Below are 22,514 nucleotides of genomic sequence, written 5' to 3' on the forward strand. Positions count from 1 at the left end.
CGTGGGAGGGAAGCCTTTGAAGGACCCCCAGTTTGATATAAATTTGGGCACGGACCCCCATTTGATGCAATTGCCTAACTCTGGGACTGCAATCTATACTATAAATCCTAATTCTGAGAGTGTACAAATGGCACCATTTGTACACTCTCAGAGTTACAGACCTGTGACTGCTCAACGACCCCTTGGGGTCCCCGGAACCCCGTTTGAGAACCACTGCTCTAGCGGCTGGTCAGGGTGCCTGTTCAGTTAGGAGTTGAACAGGGAGAATAGTGTGTTACTCCTCTTCCGTTACGTCCTTCACGCTGAGGTGATGTTTGTCAACTCCACACCCCATTCGTATTGCAAGAAAAGAGACAGAAATTCTCATTTGATTTGTGTTCTTCTGCCTGACATCCCAATAGGGACAAGCAGAACAGAACAAAACAAAACACATGTCAAGCTAGCACGAGAAGACAATACAACACACCAAACCACATAGACCACAACACAACAAACCAGAGGACAAGAGGATCGTTTTCCACGGAACGTGACCGTGCAAGCTTGAAACAAGTGAGGGAGGCATTTCTGATCAATTTGCATGCTTCACTTCTCCCTCACTTTGTCTGCGTGCTAATATTTCACCATGGTGTATTATTCATGGATGAGGCTTGCAGATGAGGCTGTCTTCTGCTGGCAATAGTAGACACGTGTGTGTGTGTGTGTGTGTGTGTGTGTGTGTGTGTGTGTGTGTGTGTGTGTGTGTGTGTGTGTGTGTGTGTGTGTGTGTGTGTGTGTGTGTGTGTGTGTGTGTGTGTGTGTGAGATGTCGGGCAGAAACCTTGTATTTCCATAATTCAACTTTTAGTTTTTTTTATGTATGTTTTAATTAATAAATGCCTATACAAATGAAGCAAAATAGACAATTTACAAGCTCACAATGCGTTACAATACGTTATGGGCTTGCCGATCTTCTATTTCTGCAATTTTGGAGAGAAAAAACGAATTTTCTTATGTTTTTGAAAATGTATGTCTATAATGACATGCCTGAAATAGGGACGCCAAGCTCAAAGTGGTTAAGTCTGTCTGTGGGTTTTATAAATTATATATATTTAACAAGAGCTTTTGTCTAAATAATAACTACTGTGGATCCATTGGAACAAAGGTTATTTTTTCAATTTCCTGAAAAGTAACGGTTTTGGACGTACAAGATTTCTGCCCGAAGAGCTGTAAACAACAGAGACTGCTTTGACTAGACCCCCTACAACCCCACTTGTCACACGCTTCAATGCATGCATCTGCAGGAATTCTAAACAGGTCAAAAGGAAAGCACCTTGAAACATCGTTCAATGGATAAAAAGATGATGTTATAATTAAACGCCATGCTGCTATTTGAAACATTTACAACCCGTGCATGATCTAGTTAAGTTAAGATATTCTGCACAGCCTGATAATTGGAGAACTGTCACAGTTATAAAAATGCATTGATTGTTAGCTGTTCCTCTGGGTTTATGAAATGCCTCGTGATGTCCCACACCTTGTAAACTTTGTACCGGTGCTTCAGGAAATTAAATAACTTTTTCCATATTACTACAACTATCCCTTTTTTGTTTTTTTTACCTCTCTCTCTCTCTTTTTTTTTTACCTCTGCATCAAAATCTTACTGGGGAAATGTACAGTATTCTCTGCCATCTTTTGTCCCATTTATGGTTGTCTGACAAGAAAACACAGGAGCGGAGGCGATGACACAGAAACACTGATGCACCGCGCTGTTAGTGACTCTATGAGACTTGGAAATTGGTTTCTGAAAGTTGCCACTATGAGTCCACTGTTGATATAACTTAGCAGGCTGAAAGAATTGCATCCATATTTCTTACTTGACACCATACATTAGCTGTAACAGGGACACAATGACAACCTGAGGCTGCCACCTTATCAACAGTGAAACAGGACTGCTTTACGTTGGGAGCCATGCTGACACTTATAGTTGGTTCCTCCAGTATGTTGAGGCCCCGTTGGCAATGCTCTGTTATATAGCCCCATAGTGCTGACAGCTTTCTTTCTGTCCTTCCCTCCCCCCTCTCCTCCTCTCTTATTTCTCTCCCCTTCAGGCTGTCGAGCGGCTGGCACGTGGCAAGAAGGCGGGGAGAAAGGATGCGTCTTTGGCCAAGTGTGAGAGCCTCCCCCCGGGGAAGCCGGCGTCGGACACAAGGCCTCATGGGCCGTTGACCCAATGTCTGTGTGATTTATGGCGGCTGGGGGCTGTGGCCACTGCAGACTCTTCGCTCTCAACCATTCACAGTCGCACACACACACCGCAGGACCGTGAGGAGCCACACACACTGCAGCATCGACCACAGGAATATCTACAGAGCGATTACCTCACTGAGCACCGGAGCCACACACACGCGTAGCATCGCTATCCCTGCAGAAGCCTACACAATAAAATAAAAACCTCAGATTTACACCACTATAGGTCTCACAGGACCTTCACCTGTCTATCAGGCTGAGACCCCCCGCTATCCTCCATTTGACTGTGTGTGGATTACTATGCTTGAATCAGTCATGGCATGTCAGCCATAGTGGTTTCAGTGTAACAGCATCAGCGGCGGGGTGGGATCGATGGAACTGCGCTGAGTGATGAGGTGTATGTTCCTGTGTTCACATGGTCAGAGCAATCAGCAGCTAGCCTCACTTCTGCTGATCCACCTTGATTCCACCCTCTTCCTTACTCAATGACTCATTTCCTCCAGTAAGGGATCTATAAGGAATTAATCATATATATATAATACATAGTATTACTTTATACTAATAATACATGCAGTGTAATCAGAAGTTTTTTGATTTGTCCGCCACCTTTAAAAAGCTCTGGAGTGTACTTTCTTTCTGCTCTCTTTCACTATTATTTTTTTCTTTTCGCAATTGTTTTAAGCCCACGGATTAAGAGTGAGAGCCAAAAGGCGCCCTCGCCATGGTGTTGCCGCCCCCGGACAAACGCCACGTGTGCCTGACCACCATTGTCATCATGACCAGCATGGCCTTCATGGACGCTTACCTGGTGGAGCAGAACCAGGGTCCCAGGAAGATCGGCGTGTGCATCATAGTCCTGGTAGGGGACGTGTGTTTCCTCATCGTGCTGCGCTACGTGGCGGTGTGGGTGGGCGCCGAGGTGCGCACGGCCCGGCGAGGCTACGCCATGATCCTGTGGTTCCTGTACATCTTTGTCCTGGAGATCAAACTGTACTTCGTCTTCCAGAACTGCAAGGCCGACCGGAAGAGTCTGGAGACGGTGGCGCGGAAGGCTCTGACGCTGCTGCTCTCGGTGTGCGTGCCGGGGCTCTACCTGGTCCTGGTGGCGCTGGACAGCATGGAGTACGTGAGAACGTTCCGGAAGAAGGAGGACATGCGGGGCCGTCTGTTCTGGGTGGCCCTGGACCTGCTGGACCTGCTGGACATCCAGGCCAACCTGTGGGAGCCCCAGCGGACGGGTCTGCCCATCTGGGCCGAGGGCCTGATGTTCTTCTACTGCTACATCCTGTTGCTCATCCTGCCTTGCGTGTCCCTCAGCGAGATCAGCATGCAGGGAGAGCACGTCTCGCCCCAGAAGATGATGCTCTACCCGGTCCTGAGCCTGGTCACCATCAACGTGGTGACCATCCTCATACGCGGCGTGAACATGGTGCTGTTCCAGGACAGCCGCGTCTCCACCATCTTCGTGGGCAAGAACGTGGTGGCCATCGCCACCAAGGCCTCCACCTTCCTGGAGTACCGCAAGCAGGTGAAGGAGTTCCCCCACCCGCAGAACGCCATGGCGCTGGAACTGCAGCAGAACTCCGTCAGCCACCCGCAGCCACTGCCCAACGCCACCAGTCTTCCCCACGAACCCTCACCCGCGCAGGACGTCATTGACACATGACCGGACTCAGTGGACTCACTGGCACTTCACCAGGAAGTCGACCCTAGCCTGTTGCGCTGTACTGTTTCCATGAACCCCAGGAGAATGGGCTGTGAATGGAGAAATCAGCTGCATGACAGGACGCTAGTCTAGTCTTGTCGAGCCCATCTAAACCGCTGTGAAAATATCAAAAGACATTTTCAGCCTGGCCTGTCCCGTCAAGGCAGTATCCCCGATTCTCACGAAAGGGAAAAGACGTAAAAAAAAAAATACAAAAAATACAAAATAAATAAAAGGAGAGAGAAACACATTTTTATCATGTTATTGTGTTTTTAAATGTTTTAAAACTTTATTAAGAGAATCTCCACATTCTGCAGCTGGGTGACAGTTTTGTTGTGTAAATTGGACAATTTGTTCCCCCTTTTTGAATATCTTGTATTTCTCACTTTTCGACAGCGCAGGCGCATGTGTGGCATTTCCTTTGAATCCCAGCAACCAAAGGACGTACCACTCAATGTGAAGCACTTCAGGTAAAGAGGAGTGAGTAGAGAGAGAGGGAGCGACGAGGGTCAGTCATGAGCAGATATATGATCTGTAGTAGAGCAAGGCTGGCGGAGAGGAGGGGGGGGGGCACATTTCAACAGGCACTGCACAGGCAGTTCTGCTGAGAATGGAGCTCTCTGCAACCTACTGCCTCTGCCAGGGTGACGCTTTACTACCAAATGTCTGATAAAAGCACCAGAGCTCAGCACTATACCATCTACTCCAGGCATCCAAGCGTACAGTGTGTCTTACGTGTGTGTGCGCGCTCGTGTGAGTGAGTGTGTGTGTGTGCGTGTGTCTTAGCATATGTGTGTGCCTGCATGTGTGCACGTACCAGCATACGTGCTCGCATGTGGGCACAAGCTTGTGTGTGTACTGTATGTGTGTGCGCACAAGGACGTGGAAGGTCGTATCAGTACAATAGTTTTGAAACAAATGTGTATGATGACATAAGTGACAAAATGGTCAGTGGTCTGTTTCTACAGCGCCTTTATCCAAAGCGCTTTACAATATGTGTTAAATTCACCAACTCACACTCTGAAGGCAGAAGCAACCAGGGGTTCAGTGTCAGGACAGCCACTCTACCTCCTGAGCCACTGCTGCCCCTACAGTATATTTAAAAAACAGTACAAAATCAGAAGATGAGATGATCCTTTTGTTTTATTTCCAGTACTGTACATTCCTCTACAACTAGCCTAAGCCTTGAAGTGGAAGAATGCAGTAATCCAGAGTGCAGACATTATGGGAAAAATAGACAAGCGAAAAAGAGAAATAAAATAACATTCAAACAGAAGTTCTGAAATATTCTTGTTGTATTCATTTCTTTATTATTATTATTATTATTATTATGTATATTCTTTACTTGTTGGAGGCCTGTGATGTTTAAATAAAAATATTAAGAAATAGGATGAACGGTCTTGTTTTTTTCTACACTGATGACTGTTAAAAAAGTCCCTATTAAGCTTTCTGTAGGAAATTGATTTTAGGAAGTCGTTTGTGCATTCCTTGCATGTGCTGTACGTGGTGGCAAATAAAGCTAATCCCTTTCTGCTACATGTTACATGAAATGAGTTACAGAGGCCATAAATATGCAGCCCTAACAGCCACATGAACCTCTCCGCAGCTTTAATCCCCTAACCCTCAGGCTACCACTTTTGTGGAAAACTAGAGTGACGACTTTATCACTAATATGTGATAAAAATGTAGGAACCTTTTGCAGATTTCCCTAGTTTTCTTTATAGCCTCTCATTTGCGCTGTATACTTGGTCGTCATGTCTGCGGTGGCCTCACACAATCTATCATGTCTAACTTCAACGACTGGTGTTTCTCTTCATGTTTCCACGGGGACTTTAATTAACATACCCCAGTTTTATGGTGGGAAATGGAGGGGTCAGTCACCTAAGGAAAGTCACATTATGGCAGTACGAAACACTAAACCTGATTTATATTCGTTGTGCAATGGTGTCACATGCCGAAAATAGCCGACAAACTCATTTGTGGCATCGTATTACAGAGGATAAATGAAGAATAATGGTTAACTGCTGGCCTCAAGACTCAAGAGTTCAGATCGTTGCTCCTTAACTCCATTAACTACAACTACAACCGTCATTAATCCGTCAGGCTGATTAATCACACCGATGCCTGCGCTTATGAGGCTGATAAAAATAAATAATCTGCAGAGACATTTAGGCTATTTATTATTTTATTCATAAAAAGTTTATGGATTTTTTACAGATTTGTTTTTTGATAACTTGTGTACATGTGTTTGCACTAACATTTATTTATGTATGTTATTTTTTTACAAGCACACTGCAGACAAGTGCAAATCTACTTAATTAGACAATGCAAACCATAATAGTGTTAAACAAATGTTTTGTATATTATTTGTTATTATTAAACTGCTTTATCAGATGCAAAGCAACAACATGATACCGGCACTATATTTTGGCCATCGGACGCCGTGCTCTCTAAATGAAAAAAGAAAAAAAATCCTAACCGGTCGACCACTAATAATTCATTTTGCAACAGTAGTCATCTGTAAATAAATACCTGAAACAGGTTCATAGAGATAATTGTTTGTCATCTTCCGTTATTCCGCAACATAATCCTCTACCATAGTTGCAATAATTCATTAGACTTGTAGCACTGTGCAGTTCCCTCTGGCGTAATCTGCACTTTTTTATTTTTACCAATTTGTTTAATGTACCCTGACACCCTAGTGGCTGATTGCAGTTGATCAATCAGCGCAAGCTAACGTGCCACCACACGTTGTGCTGTCACTGTGAGCAACCTTGCCTCTTTATTCATTCCTGAATAAATTAGCTTATCTGCATGTGGCCTCCCTTTCACGTTACCACACTCTGAACCAAGCCTACATAACATATGGGGGCTAATCCAAGAATTGTACACAGAAATTGATACACAGTAAAATGTCAGTGTTAATTTAACTGGTTTACACTTTTTTACTAAGTACGTTAAATTTTGTCCACTAACTGATAAGAGTACAATGGATTAGGGTGCTCGTGTGGTGCAGGGGTAAAGTATTGTCCACCATGACCATCCATCAGAGTCTACGGGTTCGAATCCATAGTTGTGCAAGCGACTTGCCAAGCATCTACATGAACACATTTGGCCGTGTTCTCCTCAATAGCAGCACTGGTTAGCCAACAGGGTAGAATAGCAGTGCCAAAACGCTGATATATGCAGGAGGATTAATTGGCTTACCAACTAAATTGGATAAACAAGGCTACACATAATATATAAATAAATACAAATAAAAGAAAACTAGAAAAAGTGCTCCTCGGAGCACAGGTCTCCGCCAGGCCAGGTAGATTATTGTGGCCCAGCAATGTTCGGAATTCGCCAATCAGGAATGGAATATGAAAAATTGGACGGATCCGTCTTGATACTCTTGACTATAGAGAATAGGGAATAATATAAAAGAAAATGTTTTGCACAAATCGGCCTCCTCGTGGCACTATGATAGGGCAATGTTAAAAGGGTGGCATTTGTAACGTAGTGCAAATGTGTGTGCAAAGTTTCACCCCAATCGGACGCTGCGTTCATGATTTGTGGCATTTTGTTCAAAACAAGCCACTCCTGCAAACTTTAGATGTCAATTTTAGCCAATCAGGATTTAATTTGAAAAATCAAACAGATCCGACTTGATCACATGACCATAGAGATCATGTGTACTGATTTGAGTGAAATTTTTATAAAATCTGAAGGAATATCAAAAGAATTCTCCTGGTGGCGCTATAAAAGGCAGATGTAAAAAATGTGCACTCCCTAGAGGCCAAGGAAAAAGGGTTTTCCTTGGCCTCTAGGGAGTGCACATACAAAGTTGTACATAGATCGGTGCAGTTATAGGTAAAAACACGCATCGGCCTGATATAGCGCCACCATGAGGCTGATTAGAATATTTTCAAGTGGCATTTATTCCTCGGCCTAGTGGGAATGTGCGTGCAAGATTTCACGGACATTGCATGCTGTGTTCATGATATGAGGCATTTTGTTCAAAACGGAACACGCCTGCAAACTTTGAAAGCCATTTTTAGCCAATCAGGCTAAATCTGAAAGACCTGTTTCTTTAATGACTATAGAGCGTGCCAAAATTCCTGAAGGGGGCGTCAACAAGTGTCTTTTGGTAGTGGCGGACATCTTTGAGGGGTAAAAACCAGGTTGACTTAACATCGCCCAATGCCACGCCCCCATGGTGACGACACGTTGGCACGCTCTATAGAGATACTGTGTACCGATTTGCGTTTGGACAAATCTGTAGGAGTACTGTCAAAAAATTATTTTAGCAAAAAGCAGCCTCCTGGTGGCGCTATAACACACCCATGGAAAAGATTTGGGGCAGAGGTTCTGAATTGGCATCCAGGGAGTGTGTGTTCACAGTTTCGCTGCGATCAAGCCGGAGATTAGCTGTCCACAGGCCTTTCGGCCTGGCGGAGACAATAAATGCACTTTAGTTTAAATTGTTGGCCAATATTGGCCTGGGGTGAATGCTGACAGGTGTAAATAAGTTGTCTGAGCTTTGGGGGAGGAGAGCCTCGTAGAATTTGCTTAATTTCTTTTTTTTTTATTTGATGAAGAGAGGAGGGAGTCTCAGACCATCTGGCAGCCAAGGTGTTTGCTGCTGGATATACCCTTTGAGCATGTCAGTGTTAGTTCAGATGTTGGGTAGGTTAGAACTTTCGGAGCTACACTGTTTGTTTTGTTGTCTTTTTTGTTTTTGGTAAGTGGGATATGGATAGGCTGCTTGCTGACTTGTATGTGGACACACTGAAATAATTAGGGCTAGGAAGGTGTGGGCAGCACGTTACTTCTCCCGTAGATGTGTAGATTGGGGTGGCAGCCAGTTAATGTTTTGTGTGTTAGTTAAAGCTGCACTATGTAACTTTCCTATTCTACCCCGGATTTGGACCCAGTTTCCTTCGCAAGCGCTGACATTTGTACCATTGAGCTAATAGAGCCGGCCAGCTTGCTCAGGAGATAAATTGAATCTTGCACATCAGGTCAAAATTCATGTCAGATCCTGTGTCTAGGTGAGACATGACCTTTGACACAATCTAAATGTCTCAATAGAAAAGCAGGGAGGCAAAATGCAAACCACCCCAATTGTATAAGTTATATAATATTAACATACTCCACCATACAGATAGGACAAAATTAAAAAAAGTCATTAAAAATGTATTCATTAAAAAAAGTTACATAGTGCCGCTTTAATTGATTAAAATGGCAAAAGATTGGCATTGTCAAGCAAGAAAGCCTTAGTTTTGGTAAAGGGAAGATATTTTCTTTTTTGTTCTTTGCGTCTCCGTTGGAAGACTGCTAAGACAAAAATCTGCTGCACAAAGTTGCAGAATTTTCCCCCCAAGGAGCACTAAGAAACTAGAGCTGAAAGAATAGATCAAAATTAAATAAGCAGAGATGCAAGGTCTGTAATTAATTCAATTGTTAGAGACTGTGGGCCCGCCAGCATCTTCAACCCTGGTTTGGCTCACCATAATAATGCTCCGGAGAAATAGCATTGTCTGAACAACAAAAATAACTTCTACAGATTCAGATGGAACAAAAGCATTTTGAACAACAAATAGAACTTCTGCAGATTCAGATCTACAAAAAAAAAAAAAAAGCATTTTCAGACAATCAAATGTGAAAAAGAATGGCAACTATACCAGAAGTTACTGCAACGAGAACGAGATGTAGAAAAGTGAAACAAAGTTCAATATGCCAGTATAGAGCATAGGCCTGTCCCCGACTAAGGATTTGTTTAGTCGAATCTAAAAACGGCCATCGCCATCCTTGTCCAGGTATACTTTTTGTGTAAAAAGCCCATTGAGATTGGGCTGTTTTTAGCCCAAGGAGTGGTTTTGGTGCAAAACAAATGCTTGCAATGGATTCAGAATCATAAAAACACCCTAGTTTGACCCCTCACATGCTACTTAAAACAGAATTAAAATTTGATTTGTTTTTGCCCTGGGAAATGCAGGGAAATGGAGGGTACCCCAACTTTCAGCAGCTGTCAAAAATTCTCCTAGGGAAACTGAATTTCAGTCTTTGTAAGATGTGTTACTAGACACCTTTACAAACACATTGGTGAAGTTTTTTTTGGTAAGGAATTTATTCCAAGATTGGAAATCTTTCTGCTAATATCCCCTGACTAATAGTCGACTGGCAGTCGGCTTTTTTTTTTTTTAGGGCCAAAATAAAATTTATTTCAAAGGGCCAAGTCTACACAGTTTGTTTTGTGTCTCCAGCAGAGTTTCTAGTGTCTCTATCTCTCTCTGGAAGAGGTTGCACATGAACTCTGCAGCCGCACTGAGGCGCTCCAACACAAACAATACCAATACAAAGACGAGGAATAAGAAGAATAAAGTGGAAGTTACGTGTGGTTGCAGGTGTAGACTTGGCCAAAGAACAATTTAAAACATTTTTGGCCATTAAAAAAAATATATATATATAGGCCTATATATTAGTCGACTAAGAGACACGCAGTCGACTCGGACCCCCCGCGACTAACCAGTCGACTAGTCGACTTAGTCGAGGTCAGGCCTAATAGAGCAAGAACAACAGAGATGCTTATATTGATGGCAGAAAGTAAAATTCCTGGGGATGGCACTGGGGATTCTTCAGTGCAATCTGAGGCATCAGGTAGAATAACAGTGTAGGTGGGCCTGTCTGGAATGATTAGGTTTATGCCTATATTCAACAGCCTGTGATCCTGACATCTTTCCCCTTTGAGTGCATTTGCGGATGGATCAGGGCTGGGCCGACACAGAGCACACTCTGCCGTTGCAGCACGTGTTCAGGGGGGAAGCTCAATGCCACGAAAAACAAAGTATTGGCATTTAAACACGGAGGACAATACCATTGCCACTGGCGACAGGACGGTGCTCGAGGTAGTGCAGGACTTCAAATATCTCTGGGCCTGGACTGCATGCTTCAACAAAACAGGATCTGAAAGTCCGGAGGGCTATACCTGCAATGCCCTGCATAAGATGAGGAGAGTGTGGAATTTGACATGGGAGATGAGGCTGGCTGGCAAGCAAACTGACACTGTGGAGGCCAACACAAGGCACGGCTTAGGAAGGGAAAGAGGCGCACCACCTACAGTATTTACCACTTGTGCAAGGACGCACTGTGATTGGCCAGTAGACACTTTGAGTGGCAGTTGGGGAAAACGCTCTCGCCAAAACATGATTTACCATTCTGTGCCTATCGGTACATAACTCGGACGGCGCTGAGACAGCTCGAGCGAACGTCGCAACGTTCGGCACAGCAACTCGCTCGCTTTAGCTCGCTCGGCGGTGCCTCTCGGGGCGCAAGTTCGCTTGAGACGGCTATTTGAAAATAGCCGATCTACAAGCTCACAACGCATCGCGATGCGTTGTGAGCTCGTAGATATGCTAATTTTCAAAGACTTTATTTTATTTTAGACATATGATATCTTATAACTTGTGAAATGGGACATTATGCATAAGAAGTACTTTTACTTTTGGTACTTTAAGTATATTTTGATGCCAAAACTTTTGTACTTATACTCAAGTACATTTTGATTACTGGACCTTTTACTTCACAGAGTGTTTCTACATTGCGGTATTGATACTTTTACTTAAGTAAATCATTTGAGTACTTTTTCCACCACTGGCTGTAGTGCCTTCTGAACGAGGGCGGTGCGGCTCCCATACCAGGCGGTGATGCAGTTCATCAGGAGGCTCTCTATGGTGCTGTTGTAGAACGACCTGAGGATTTGATGTCTATGTAGGGGTGCATCCCGTGGTGGTGTACTCAGACCACAAGCCCCTTACAGGACCTTTTTGCATTTGCTGCAGAACCCAAATCAGCACTTAATGCACTGGGCTTTATTTCTACAGCCTTATGATTTGCACATTTGTCACATTCACATAAATCCTTGCCCCCAACTGAGACAGAGTAGTTGTGGCAGCCTTTGTTCCTTCTCTCTCGCTCCTGTCTTCTTTGTTCCTGTTCTCCTTAATTTGATTTAATTTTCCAGACCCCGGGAATTGCTGGTGGTAAGCATATCGTGGAGGTATTGGGGATGTGGGTCGTGATGGATGTCTGTGTGGTGCGATTTTTCGGTCGGATGTGCAGTGGAACCTAGTTTGAGTGGTTGTTGATGCGCAAAGCTTTCTGGTGGGTAGAATATACTTTGTTGTATGGCTTTAAACTTTGCTATAGTTGGTTACTGGAGCGTTACATGGTATAGTAAGTATTTTTTAGAGGCGATTGTTTTGTATTCGTTTTTGCAGAGTCCCATTAGCTGGCCCTATGTCTTGGGAGGCAGGTTACAGCAGGTTACAGCCCTACCTACATACACTTTTGGCTCTTTTCGACTACGAAGGGAAACTCAGAACCTTTAAGTATTGAAGGCCTACAAGATAGTCTCCGAGGCATAAATGTAGTAGTTTAGGAACTGAGGGAAAGTGACCATCAGATTCACAGCCAGGTTGCTAGAGAACTCACAGGTTTCTTGATCACTAGAATCCCGATAACAGGCATGTCATGCCTAATACGCCTATAATCCATCATCCAAAACCACCCCTGAAGGGGAAGTACATCAGAAAAAGAAACTCTTAAAAAAAGTTTAAATAGCAGGTCTGCAAGCTTGTGATGTTGTGAGTTTGTAGCTCGGCTATTTTCAAAAAGTCTAAAATTGCCGGTGTTGTATTGCTATAACGTTTGGTACCAGAGTATCGTCACATTAGCTTGAACAATCCAGAGCAGAAAACCACCGCTTGCATGGGTTCCCAGAACTGAGGGTTAGCATTACCTCCTGAGTAGGGCCCAAATTAGGTTCTGAGAATATTTTGTGAAACCGAGCTCAGGTGTGGATTGGCAGGTTGATAAGAGGTCTGTTCTCTCCATTCTGGCTTTCTCCCTTCTCAGTCTGACAGTCTTTTGACTTTGTCTTCAGTTTTGTTTCTTTAAATGAACTAAAGCTCACCTTCAAATAGCTATTTTTCAACAACACCAGCATTGTTGTTGGGAAGCAGTTAGGAGAGGTTTTTTAAAATACTTATTTTCATTTGGTAAAGGAGACAGACAGTAGGGGGCAAAGTGCTTTGGTGAGAGTACAACGTGGGCGGTAAAAAGTCAAATCCAGTATTTGTAATGAGCTGTTGGATGCGTCTAAAGAATTACAGCTTTGTAATGCTTAAAAGCACAGTTGTTGGAAGAAAGAAATTGGGATATATAAAAGTAATATCCAATGATCATTGTTTAGGTGGAAATGGGCTTGTGGCACTCCAACTTTAGCTAAACCAAACTTTTACAAAATAATAGACCCATTAAAAAAGTAAACAGCCATTGCAGAAAAGTGTTCGCATCTACTGATGCCTCTGTTCATTTCAACAAATTGAATACTTGATTGTTCAAGCCCATCCCATAAAGAAATACTGCCATAAATAAAACATATTGACAAAACATTAGCCTGCTTTGTGGACATAATACAGAATACACCTAAATACACTTAAGACTTAAAAGAAGAGTGAGAATCTAATCAAATACACATTTAACTCGAATGCTGAGTATTTTCTTCCTGCAGCAAAGACTTCAGGCTCTGTTATGTTACTTGCCTTCTTTGTAGAGAACGTAATTACAGTCTTTGCTACATTTAACAAGAATTGAATTAACCAAGAATTAATACAAACCGTAGTGGCTGTCAGTTTGGATGCCACTTCAGATTTAAATTGATGGCAAGTCATTATTAACAATTTAGGCATTTAACAGATGCTCTTATCCAGAGCAAATTACAAGTGCAAGATCTGAATAAATGGCCTGAACCCTAGTTAGCAAACGACAGGGCTTGGTGCTTGTCGAAAGATCCCTACTGAGAAGAGGTAAAAAACCAGAGTGATAGGTAAAGCCAAGGTCTCTTTCAGAGTTTAATTAGTGAAATGTGTCCTGACTCCTGTCCATATCTTACATCCTTAACTACAGAGGTCTTACGTGAGATGATGATGAATGATTTGTGCTACCTTTGACTCAGACACCTTGCATACCCAGAAAGTTGGCTTACTTCCATCACAACATGAACCAGGTCACTGGCTGGGAAGCTTTGTGCTATTTTAGCAACAGAATCAGTTACACATTTTTTCAAAGTCTCTTGAAATGCAATTTAATGTGTGTTTTCACATTACCATGTAAATGTTCAATTTGAACTCCTTTTCATTTTTCCACTCTTCGCCTGTCCTTTTCTTGATTCGCTGCCATAATATTACCTTATTATTAGCCTTGACTTTTCTCATTTCCTTCACAAGTATAATACGCAGCTTGTTATTACACTGAGGAAGGCCGAAACGCATTAATTCGTTTTTTTTTTTTTAGTACCAAAAGGACATTTCTGTGAGTGCTGCTGGTGATTCTTCTTTATCAAATTAAAGGCCTTTGCAGACAGGGTGCGATTAGTCAATCAGTTTTTACGCATCGCTGCATCGCCGCACGGTAAATTCGGAGCCGGTGTGCATGAGGTCATTGAGAACCATGTGTTCATTTAAAAAATGATATTGTCAGTTTTTTCCATCTGCAAAGGCCTTTACTCTTCCGAATAGTGCACCAGGTAAAGAAATTACTTGAGTCATGCTCGCATCCTCTTGAGTATTATCATGTTCTTTAGAACCCTTCTTCAAGTCATGCTATTGGATTTCTGTCTAAATTATACGCCTAATTAAAACAAAACAAAATTAAGAATAAAGGCTTTCATTTTTGATATACAGCAGTGCAGTAAAGCACCCCAGGCATGTGCCTGTAGGGTCAAATTGAAACATTTTTTTCCCCCACAGAACCATTTTTTGTACACTGCTAAAAATTAAAATACAGTCTCATGAGAGCTCATTGCTAGGCCTACAGCATAATGTCACCATTGTTTGAATAAATCTTGTCAGCACAAAAGGGAAGTAAGTAAATGGCAAACTTGGGAATAGAATCAATTACCTGTGGCTGCTTCTGCCACAGTAATTGCATTCACTCACTCCTATGTAATGTGGTAAGAGCGCTTTTCTCCCTACTTGTGATTTATTCTGCATCCATATCATCCAGGAGGATTCAAATTAATTCAGAACCAACTGGGTGGAAATATGGCTGAAACAGTATTGGGTGGAGTCTTTGGACTGTTGACTAGCATTGGGTTTGCTGACATATATGAGTTTCTCTGTGTGATCGCTTCACCGCTTTGCACTGAACTAAAGTCTCTCAGCTCAAACCCTAAGCACTTTCTCACCTACACAACTCTTAAACTGCACTGCCCACTGCACAAACAGTAATCTATATGGAAATTTTTCTCTTTGTGCATTCATCAGAACACTGCAATGCATTTATTGTCCACTGGAGGCCAAAGAAGATAGACCTTTGGTACTATGGGGCAAAGATGCTTCATGTTTATTAGAAGAAATGTGTTTTTGGACGATGACGTTCCTGCAGTACTCAGATATGTATTGATTCACTGCACTCAGTGCAGTGAGTATAACAGTACATTCACACTTCCTGTTCCCTCAAAAGCCAAGATACTGCACTGGTGCTAAAACAGATTAAGGTGCCATAGTCCCTTAGGTAAAAAAGGATGACATTATCTTTGAATGATGTCCCATATAACAGTTGGCTATGACTGTGACTTCTATTAAGACCCAAGGCATGTGTCTAAGTCAGCCATTCCACGTCTTCATTTACAGTTAGAATTAGGAGTCCACGAACACAAATCTATAATTCATAGCTAAATGTAAATGTTGGACTACATCCAACACTAATGTGCCTGCCCTGGTCATGACAGATGTCTCTTCCCTAAGCTAACATAAGTACATAGCACTCCAAAAGCATCTGTGCCAGCATCTATATGTCAGACGCTGCACATCTAACCTTGAGCAAACTGCTCAGTTCATGACTCAACATTACTTGACTTTTCATTGACCTTCTACAGTATTGGCCTGCTTTTGTATGATATAAAAGGACCGACATGCAACGCTCCACTGCTCACTGCTCACTGCTCGCCCCACAAGGTCTGACTGGGTAATTGATATTCATGCAAAACATAGATAAGATGCCATTGCCTTACCTTCACAAGCCACACACCACAGGCATACAGTGAATGAATCATTCAACCACAGGCTACAGCGGCCGGCCTTGAATTGCCGGTAGCAGCTGTCACAGACACAAACGAGAACTCAATTTGCATCCTTGGAGAAATTCTTCCACTTTTTTCTTTTTCACCCATATTTATTCTGTTATGTAACTGGGCCTTTTTAATATCGATCATAGGGTCTCTGATGTTGAAAGACCCCAAACCACCCGGTGACCCCAGGTTGCAATTGGCACCAGCACATCAGAAGAACAGGTGTATAGGCCCTTGGGTGACGCAGTCGTTAAAGTGCCTGCCAGTGGCCACCACCGCGGAGGTTGTGGGTTTGAATACACCGCGGTGCATCCTGCTTTGTCGAACGTCTACACGAACGCATGGGCCCCATGTTCGAGAGAGGGAAGCCGGGCGGGGAGGGTGATAACAGTCACTGCAAAGTAATCCTACGGGTTGGGGCGGCACCTGTCAGCAGGGAGACTTGGGCGGGAAGAGTAGGACGAAGGTTCCACTCTCCCGGTGGTGGCTCCTCACTAACAGACGAGTCAGTAGGATACAACAGCACTGCAGTGACAACACAGAAATGTGTGTGGAGGAGGAAAGACAAAATTGGGGAGAAAAAGGGGGTAAAAAAAAAGAACAGGTATGAATAAATCATGGTATGCTATCTCTGACTGACTAAGTCACTATTTTGTTTTCTATTTTTCATCTTTAAAGCTGCAATACTCAACTTCTTTTAGTGAATAAAATGTTATTTTGTCCAATCTGTATGGTAGAGTATGTTAATACATTACAACTAATTAATATCTGCAGTGGTTGGAGGTGGTCTTCCTGCTCTTCCATTAAGAAATATAGTAAACCAATTCAACCTTTATTTCTATGTAACCTTTATTTTAACCACCCTGTGGTCAGGTAGGAACACAAGTGGTTAACACAAGGTATTGCCTGAAGCTCAAAGCTCAGTATCTGCCCTGCTCAAGCAGGTGTTCCCATCCGGAAGACCTGGGTTCAAATCCCGGCAAGAACATAAATCTTATGGATTGCAGCTTTGAGTACCAAAAAAAAACTCAGTGAGTGTAAAAATGGAATGGTTCCGTTTGTACACTCTCGGAGATAAATTAAAACAAAGGATTTTACAGTGTAGGGACCTTTAAAGGACCCAGATAATTGATCCATATGATACTGATGAATATAGAGGAGCGCATAGATACGACTGGAGAGAGTCCCTCAGAGAAAAGGGATCCTTTTTAGTTTCCATAGAAGACAACCAGACACTTTATCAAACTCAAGCAAAGATTATTCCACCTCCCTGGGCACTTCTCTGTAAGTAAGATATTTTTATAGGCCTCTCAGTTCAGCATTTATTCGAGATTAACCAAGCCTTGGTGTTCCGCATGCAAATCACAAAACGCCCTTTTGAAAATTCAATACCTGATGTGACAGTTTAAATATTGAATCCTCTGAAACCTACTTGGTATTTTTCCAGAGATGTAACAAGTGTGTTGAAGGGAGTCATGGGTTGACTGTCAATGTTGCAGGTAAGGTCAAATGAAACCAAGAGTTATGGACAGGCGTCCAGCTCACCAGCCACCAGGCACCAGCTGCAGCGTACGTGCTGAACACGATGCTCGCCAGGGAACGCAACAGGCAGGAGCAACCCAGTTTGCTTTCTATCCATCACTGCAGCACTGCAATTTACTGAAACAGTAGGGAGGTGTCACAAAGAAAACAACTACAGTAGCCCAAGCAGGTAGCAGCAGGAGTAAAATGTCCTCAATCTGTTATTGTGGGGGTGGTGGGTGAGGAGATAAACAACTTTTCAGAGCAGGATTACTGTATTACTGTGTTTTGGACAGAATGCGTAGGCCTCCTCTCCAAAGGGGGAAAATAAATGGTGGAGTCAAGCTAAGCCTTTATTCGTGAGAGATAGCTGTCCATGCGGTAGGCATAGGAGTGAGAATTCATCTGATCAGAAGATCACAGCTGTCAGTGAACGTTGTTAACTGCAGCATGGTAGGGAAGAGGGTGGCTCATTATGGAAAAGCAAGCGCCACTGGCTATTTGAGCTTCATTGGCCAATCCAGATGGCTCCCTGTATGGCTAAACAAGGTGATAACCATCATTAAAGAATTTGGGAATGTCATGTATAATGGTTATTTATAGGAAATAATGTGTCATAAATGGAAAACGTTGCTATGACTTTACAAACAACCTTAGCATACAGGGAATTTAGACAAAAGACATTTCTGCAAGCTGGCAAGGTGTTTTCCACTTCCACATAGTGCATTATTGGAATTTCTTTGTCTTCAAGTACCAGTCTAATGCCATTCACTTTGCTAAACGGAGCTCCATTTCCATAATGAGCTGCAACACTATGAGTAAAATGCTACTGCTACAGTGCCCTCTACTGGTGATGTGGAGAGAGTAATTCCAGTTTGGTATGTATTCAAGTGTGGAAGCAGACAAGATGAAATCAAATACTAAATTCCCAATCGCCCACCAAGCTCCTCACATTTTGTCAGCCGTCATTTAAAGCAACAAATTGGTCTCAATTGCCCTAGCGTGGCAATGGACTGCTCTTGCTGCCTTAATGATTGTGCGGTTTCCCTAAAGTCACGGTGCCGGAGATTTGGTGGTAACACACAGACAGGACGGACGGACGGACACACGGACGGACGGACGGACAGGGGCGAAAACATACTCTCTCGCCATGCCTTTCGGCCTGGCGGAGACAATCAGCTGCAGAGGTGCGGACACAATGAATGAATGACAAGGACATATTTCCCTGTCCTGAGTGATAACAGTGTGCATAACTGATGTGATAATGTGACCATGTGAGTGTATTTCACTCGTTCATGATTCTTTATTCATTGAAAAATGCGGATGAAGATGTGGGAATTCATTAGCCTGGCATTGGCCAGACTGATAACGTGGATTCACTCTCGCGTTCCTCCCCGGTTTCAGTCTGGACATTTGGTCCATAGGAAGCGAGTATGAGAAATCAGAAAACGTTTTTGATGCTTCTCACTGTTGTACGGACAGCATTTGAAACGCAGTCACTGATTGGCCCGATCATTTTCTGATTTCTCTTACCCGCTCCCTATGGGCCGAAGTCCAGACTGATACCGGGGAGGAACGTGAGAGTGAATCCATGTTAATCAGTCTGGCCAATGCCAGGCTAGGAATTCATGTGAGGTAGGATGATTGTGCAGAGGGTTGTGTTGAAACACTCCCAGAAGTACTGGGTTAGGTCTTAGGAGTAGCAGGGAGGTGATTATTATGTAATGTAGTTAGTAGTAAAGATAGGTGACAATTGGCATTTTCAACACTTTACCAGCAACATTTTAACAATTACTTAATGAAGTTTAACTGACTTGGGTAACTCCATAGTATGACCTCACTTACGGAAATCTTGTTTTCTGTTTTACCTCCTGACTGTCACTGTACAATCAAGGAAATGTCTAATGGAATTCCTAGGTTAACAGAATGTAGTCAGTGAAGACAAAAATGTGGGTGACTTTTGGGCTACCTGCTTCTTTATATGCATTTGCATCTTAATTCAACATCGTAATTCAACTGGCATGTCTGAGCGAGAGAAAACAGTATGTAAATCTAACTGCATCATTACCTACCCTCTCCAATTAGCCTCTGCTTTGTTGGTCATGGAAGCCTTCAGGTAGCCGATGGGACCCTGCCTGCCAGTCATGCAGAATCTCTCCAGGAACATCTGATGGAACAAAGACAATGTTGAGATAAATTAAATAAATATTGCTCAGTTTAGTGAACAGTTCCATTATAGCTACAGTACATGTAGCTGTTTGAGAATTCTTCAACATAGTGTTTGAGTCAGAATCCAAAAACTCTGAATCCCAAAACTCCTCATTCTCTAGGTAGTGTTTCCTCAACCATGTTGAAAATCTGACATTAAAATGTAATATCTTATCATCCATAACGGACATCAACTAGAAAGTAGATGAATAAGAAACTAGACAGCACAGGTCTCCGCCAGGTCAGGTAGGTTATTGTGGGCCAACAATGTTCGGAATTTGCCAATCAGGATGGAATATGAAAAATCGGACAGAACCATCTTGATCACTTGACTATAGAGATAATGGGTACCGATTTGCATGATGATTGGACAACATTTGTAGGAGTAATACAACAAAGAAAAGTTTTGAAAAAATCGGCCTCCTGGTGGCGCTATAATAGGGCAATGTTAAAGGGTGGCATTTGTTCTTCAACTTAGTGCGAATGTGCTTGTAAAGTGTCACCTCAATCGGACGCTGCGTTCATGATTTGTGGCATTTTGTTCAAAACGGGCCACTTCTGCAAACTTTAGATGTCATCGTTAGCCAATCAGGATGAAATATGAAAAATCAAACAGTTCCATCTTGATCACATGACTATAGAGATCATGTGTACCGATTTGTGTGAAATTTTGATAAAATGTGAAGGCTTCTGATTTTAACCAAAATGAATCCTGACCACAAAAACGTCACTTCCAGGACGTCATCTAAACACATTTCTCATCACCCAAAATTGCTGTCCAAATGTCCATATGATGTCCCAGTGATGACGTCCTGTAAACGACGTAAAGATCATCCCCATATGGGCTGTGATCTGGCCCAGTCCTGAACGTCACCGGGGTGATGACCGGGCGTCATCATAACGTCATCATGACGTCATTGTGCTTGCTGGGTTAATATCCAAAAATGTGTTTTACATAAGTCGGCCTCTTGGTGGCGCTATAAAAGGCAAATGTGAAAAATGCAGGGCGGATGTTTTTCCTTGGCCTCTAGGGAGTGTGCGTGCAAAGTTTCACGCAGATCGGTGCAGTTATAGTTAAAAACACAAATCAGCCTTTTATAGCGCCACCATGAGGCTGATGTGAAAAATGTCAGGTGGCATTTCTTCCTCTGCCTAGTGGGAATGTTTGTGAAGTTTCACGGAAATCACAAGCTGTGTTCATGATTTGAGGCATTTTGTTCAAAACGGACCAATCATGCAAATTTTGGAAGGCAACCTTAGCCAATGAGGATGGAATATGGGAAATCGGACAGATCCGTGTTGATCACATGACTATAGAGATACTGTGTACCGATTTGCATGACGTTTGGATAAAATCTGTAGGAGTAATATAAAAAAATGGGTTTTGCACAAATCGGCCTCCAGGTGGCGCTATAACAGGCCCATGTGAAAAATTTGAGGCAGAGGTTCTGAATTGGCATCCAGGGAGTGTGTGTGCAGTCTGTGCACTGTTTCGCAGCAACCGGGCCAACGGTGCCGGAGATTAGCTGGTAACACACGGACAGGACACACACACACACACACGGACACACGGACGGACGGAAGGACGGACAGGGGGTAAAACATACTCTCGCCATGCCTTTCGGCCTGGCGGAGACAATGAAGCTAATCCTCTACAATTTAGTTAATTTAGGGGGTTGTTAAAAATTGACGGTCTCCCATAGCAACCGCTCACTGGTCTCATGTGTTTAATTTGAAACCTTCGGCTTTACATCTCCTCGGTTTCTACCCCAGCTGCTGCTGAAATTTGCTATTTTTTTCCTAAAGTTAACAATGCTTTACCTTGACAAATGGAAAAGAAGCTCCTGGTTCCAGAGGCAAATTTGCGTGCTCCATAGGCTTATTCTGCACTCCATCTTCATCTCACCATGTTGAACAAGGTGGATGAGAAGTCTACTGCAGCAGCATGTTTTGTTTTGTTTTGGTTTGGGCTGTGCATCCTTGTCAAGGGAATAAAATAAGACTTGTTCAAAAGTCACCCATAATAGTAGGCATATGCATGCCTATGTTGTGTGCATTTGATGTTTTAATTATTTAAATTCGTCTTTGAAGTATTACATTCATAACAGTTTGTACCAGACCTCTTTCACAGCAGCCAATTTGATTGTAAATAGCTGGGTAAACAGATGTTGCCAATACTATCTGTTCCATTCACGTCCATATGGTGCTGCTGACATGTTGGCTCACTAGGCTCTGCAAACAGAAAACTTAATTATCATTGGTAACACCTGTGTTTACCCTCCTATATCAGTACAGCGGGTGTTAGCTGCATTTACACATAACAAAAAGAGCAATAATTTCTGTTCACTGTAACTGCAGAAAAAAATTTAGCATGTGTAGCCTATATAAATGTTTTGCTCAGGTATAAATATTAATGACCACCATTATCACTTTTTTCGAATACAGCAGTAATTTATGATAAGCTTTTGTCTTTCTCACCATTTATTTGTGACTAATTATTTTTCTTTAAAAAATATTTAAACACCAAAAAGAGAAGGTGACGTCACACCATTGAAAGTAATAGCTGAAAACCTATCTAGATGGCACCACCAGTCCATTTAACTCAATGGACGGGGGTTGAAGACGTGCGGTAGGCAACTTTGGAGAACGTTTAGCGAAGGTTAACTACTAGCTAGCTTTGGAAATGCACACCTGCTCCCAGCACTGCTCCGTGCTCCCCCTGCAGGAACCATGGATGCGA

General features: G+C 42.9%; 1 protein-coding gene across 1 annotated transcript; it reads left to right on the forward strand.

The window, feature by feature from the left end:
* Positions 1 to 2,946: 2,946 nt before the first annotated feature.
* On the forward strand, positions 2,947 to 3,891 carry tmem121ab (transmembrane protein 121Ab; the record flags this gene model as incomplete). The annotated part of the gene is made up of 1 exon (XM_080452967.1): positions 2,947 to 3,891. One exon carries the CDS (start codon positions 2,947 to 2,949, stop codon positions 3,889 to 3,891), a length of 945 nt encoding a protein of 314 aa, XP_080309093.1.
* Positions 3,892 to 22,514: the final 18,623 nt, after the last annotated feature.

This window comes from Gymnoscopelus braueri, assembly GCF_963280865.1.
Source record: "Gymnoscopelus braueri genome assembly, chromosome: 16".
NCBI lineage: Eukaryota > Metazoa > Chordata > Actinopteri > Myctophiformes > Myctophidae > Gymnoscopelus > Gymnoscopelus braueri.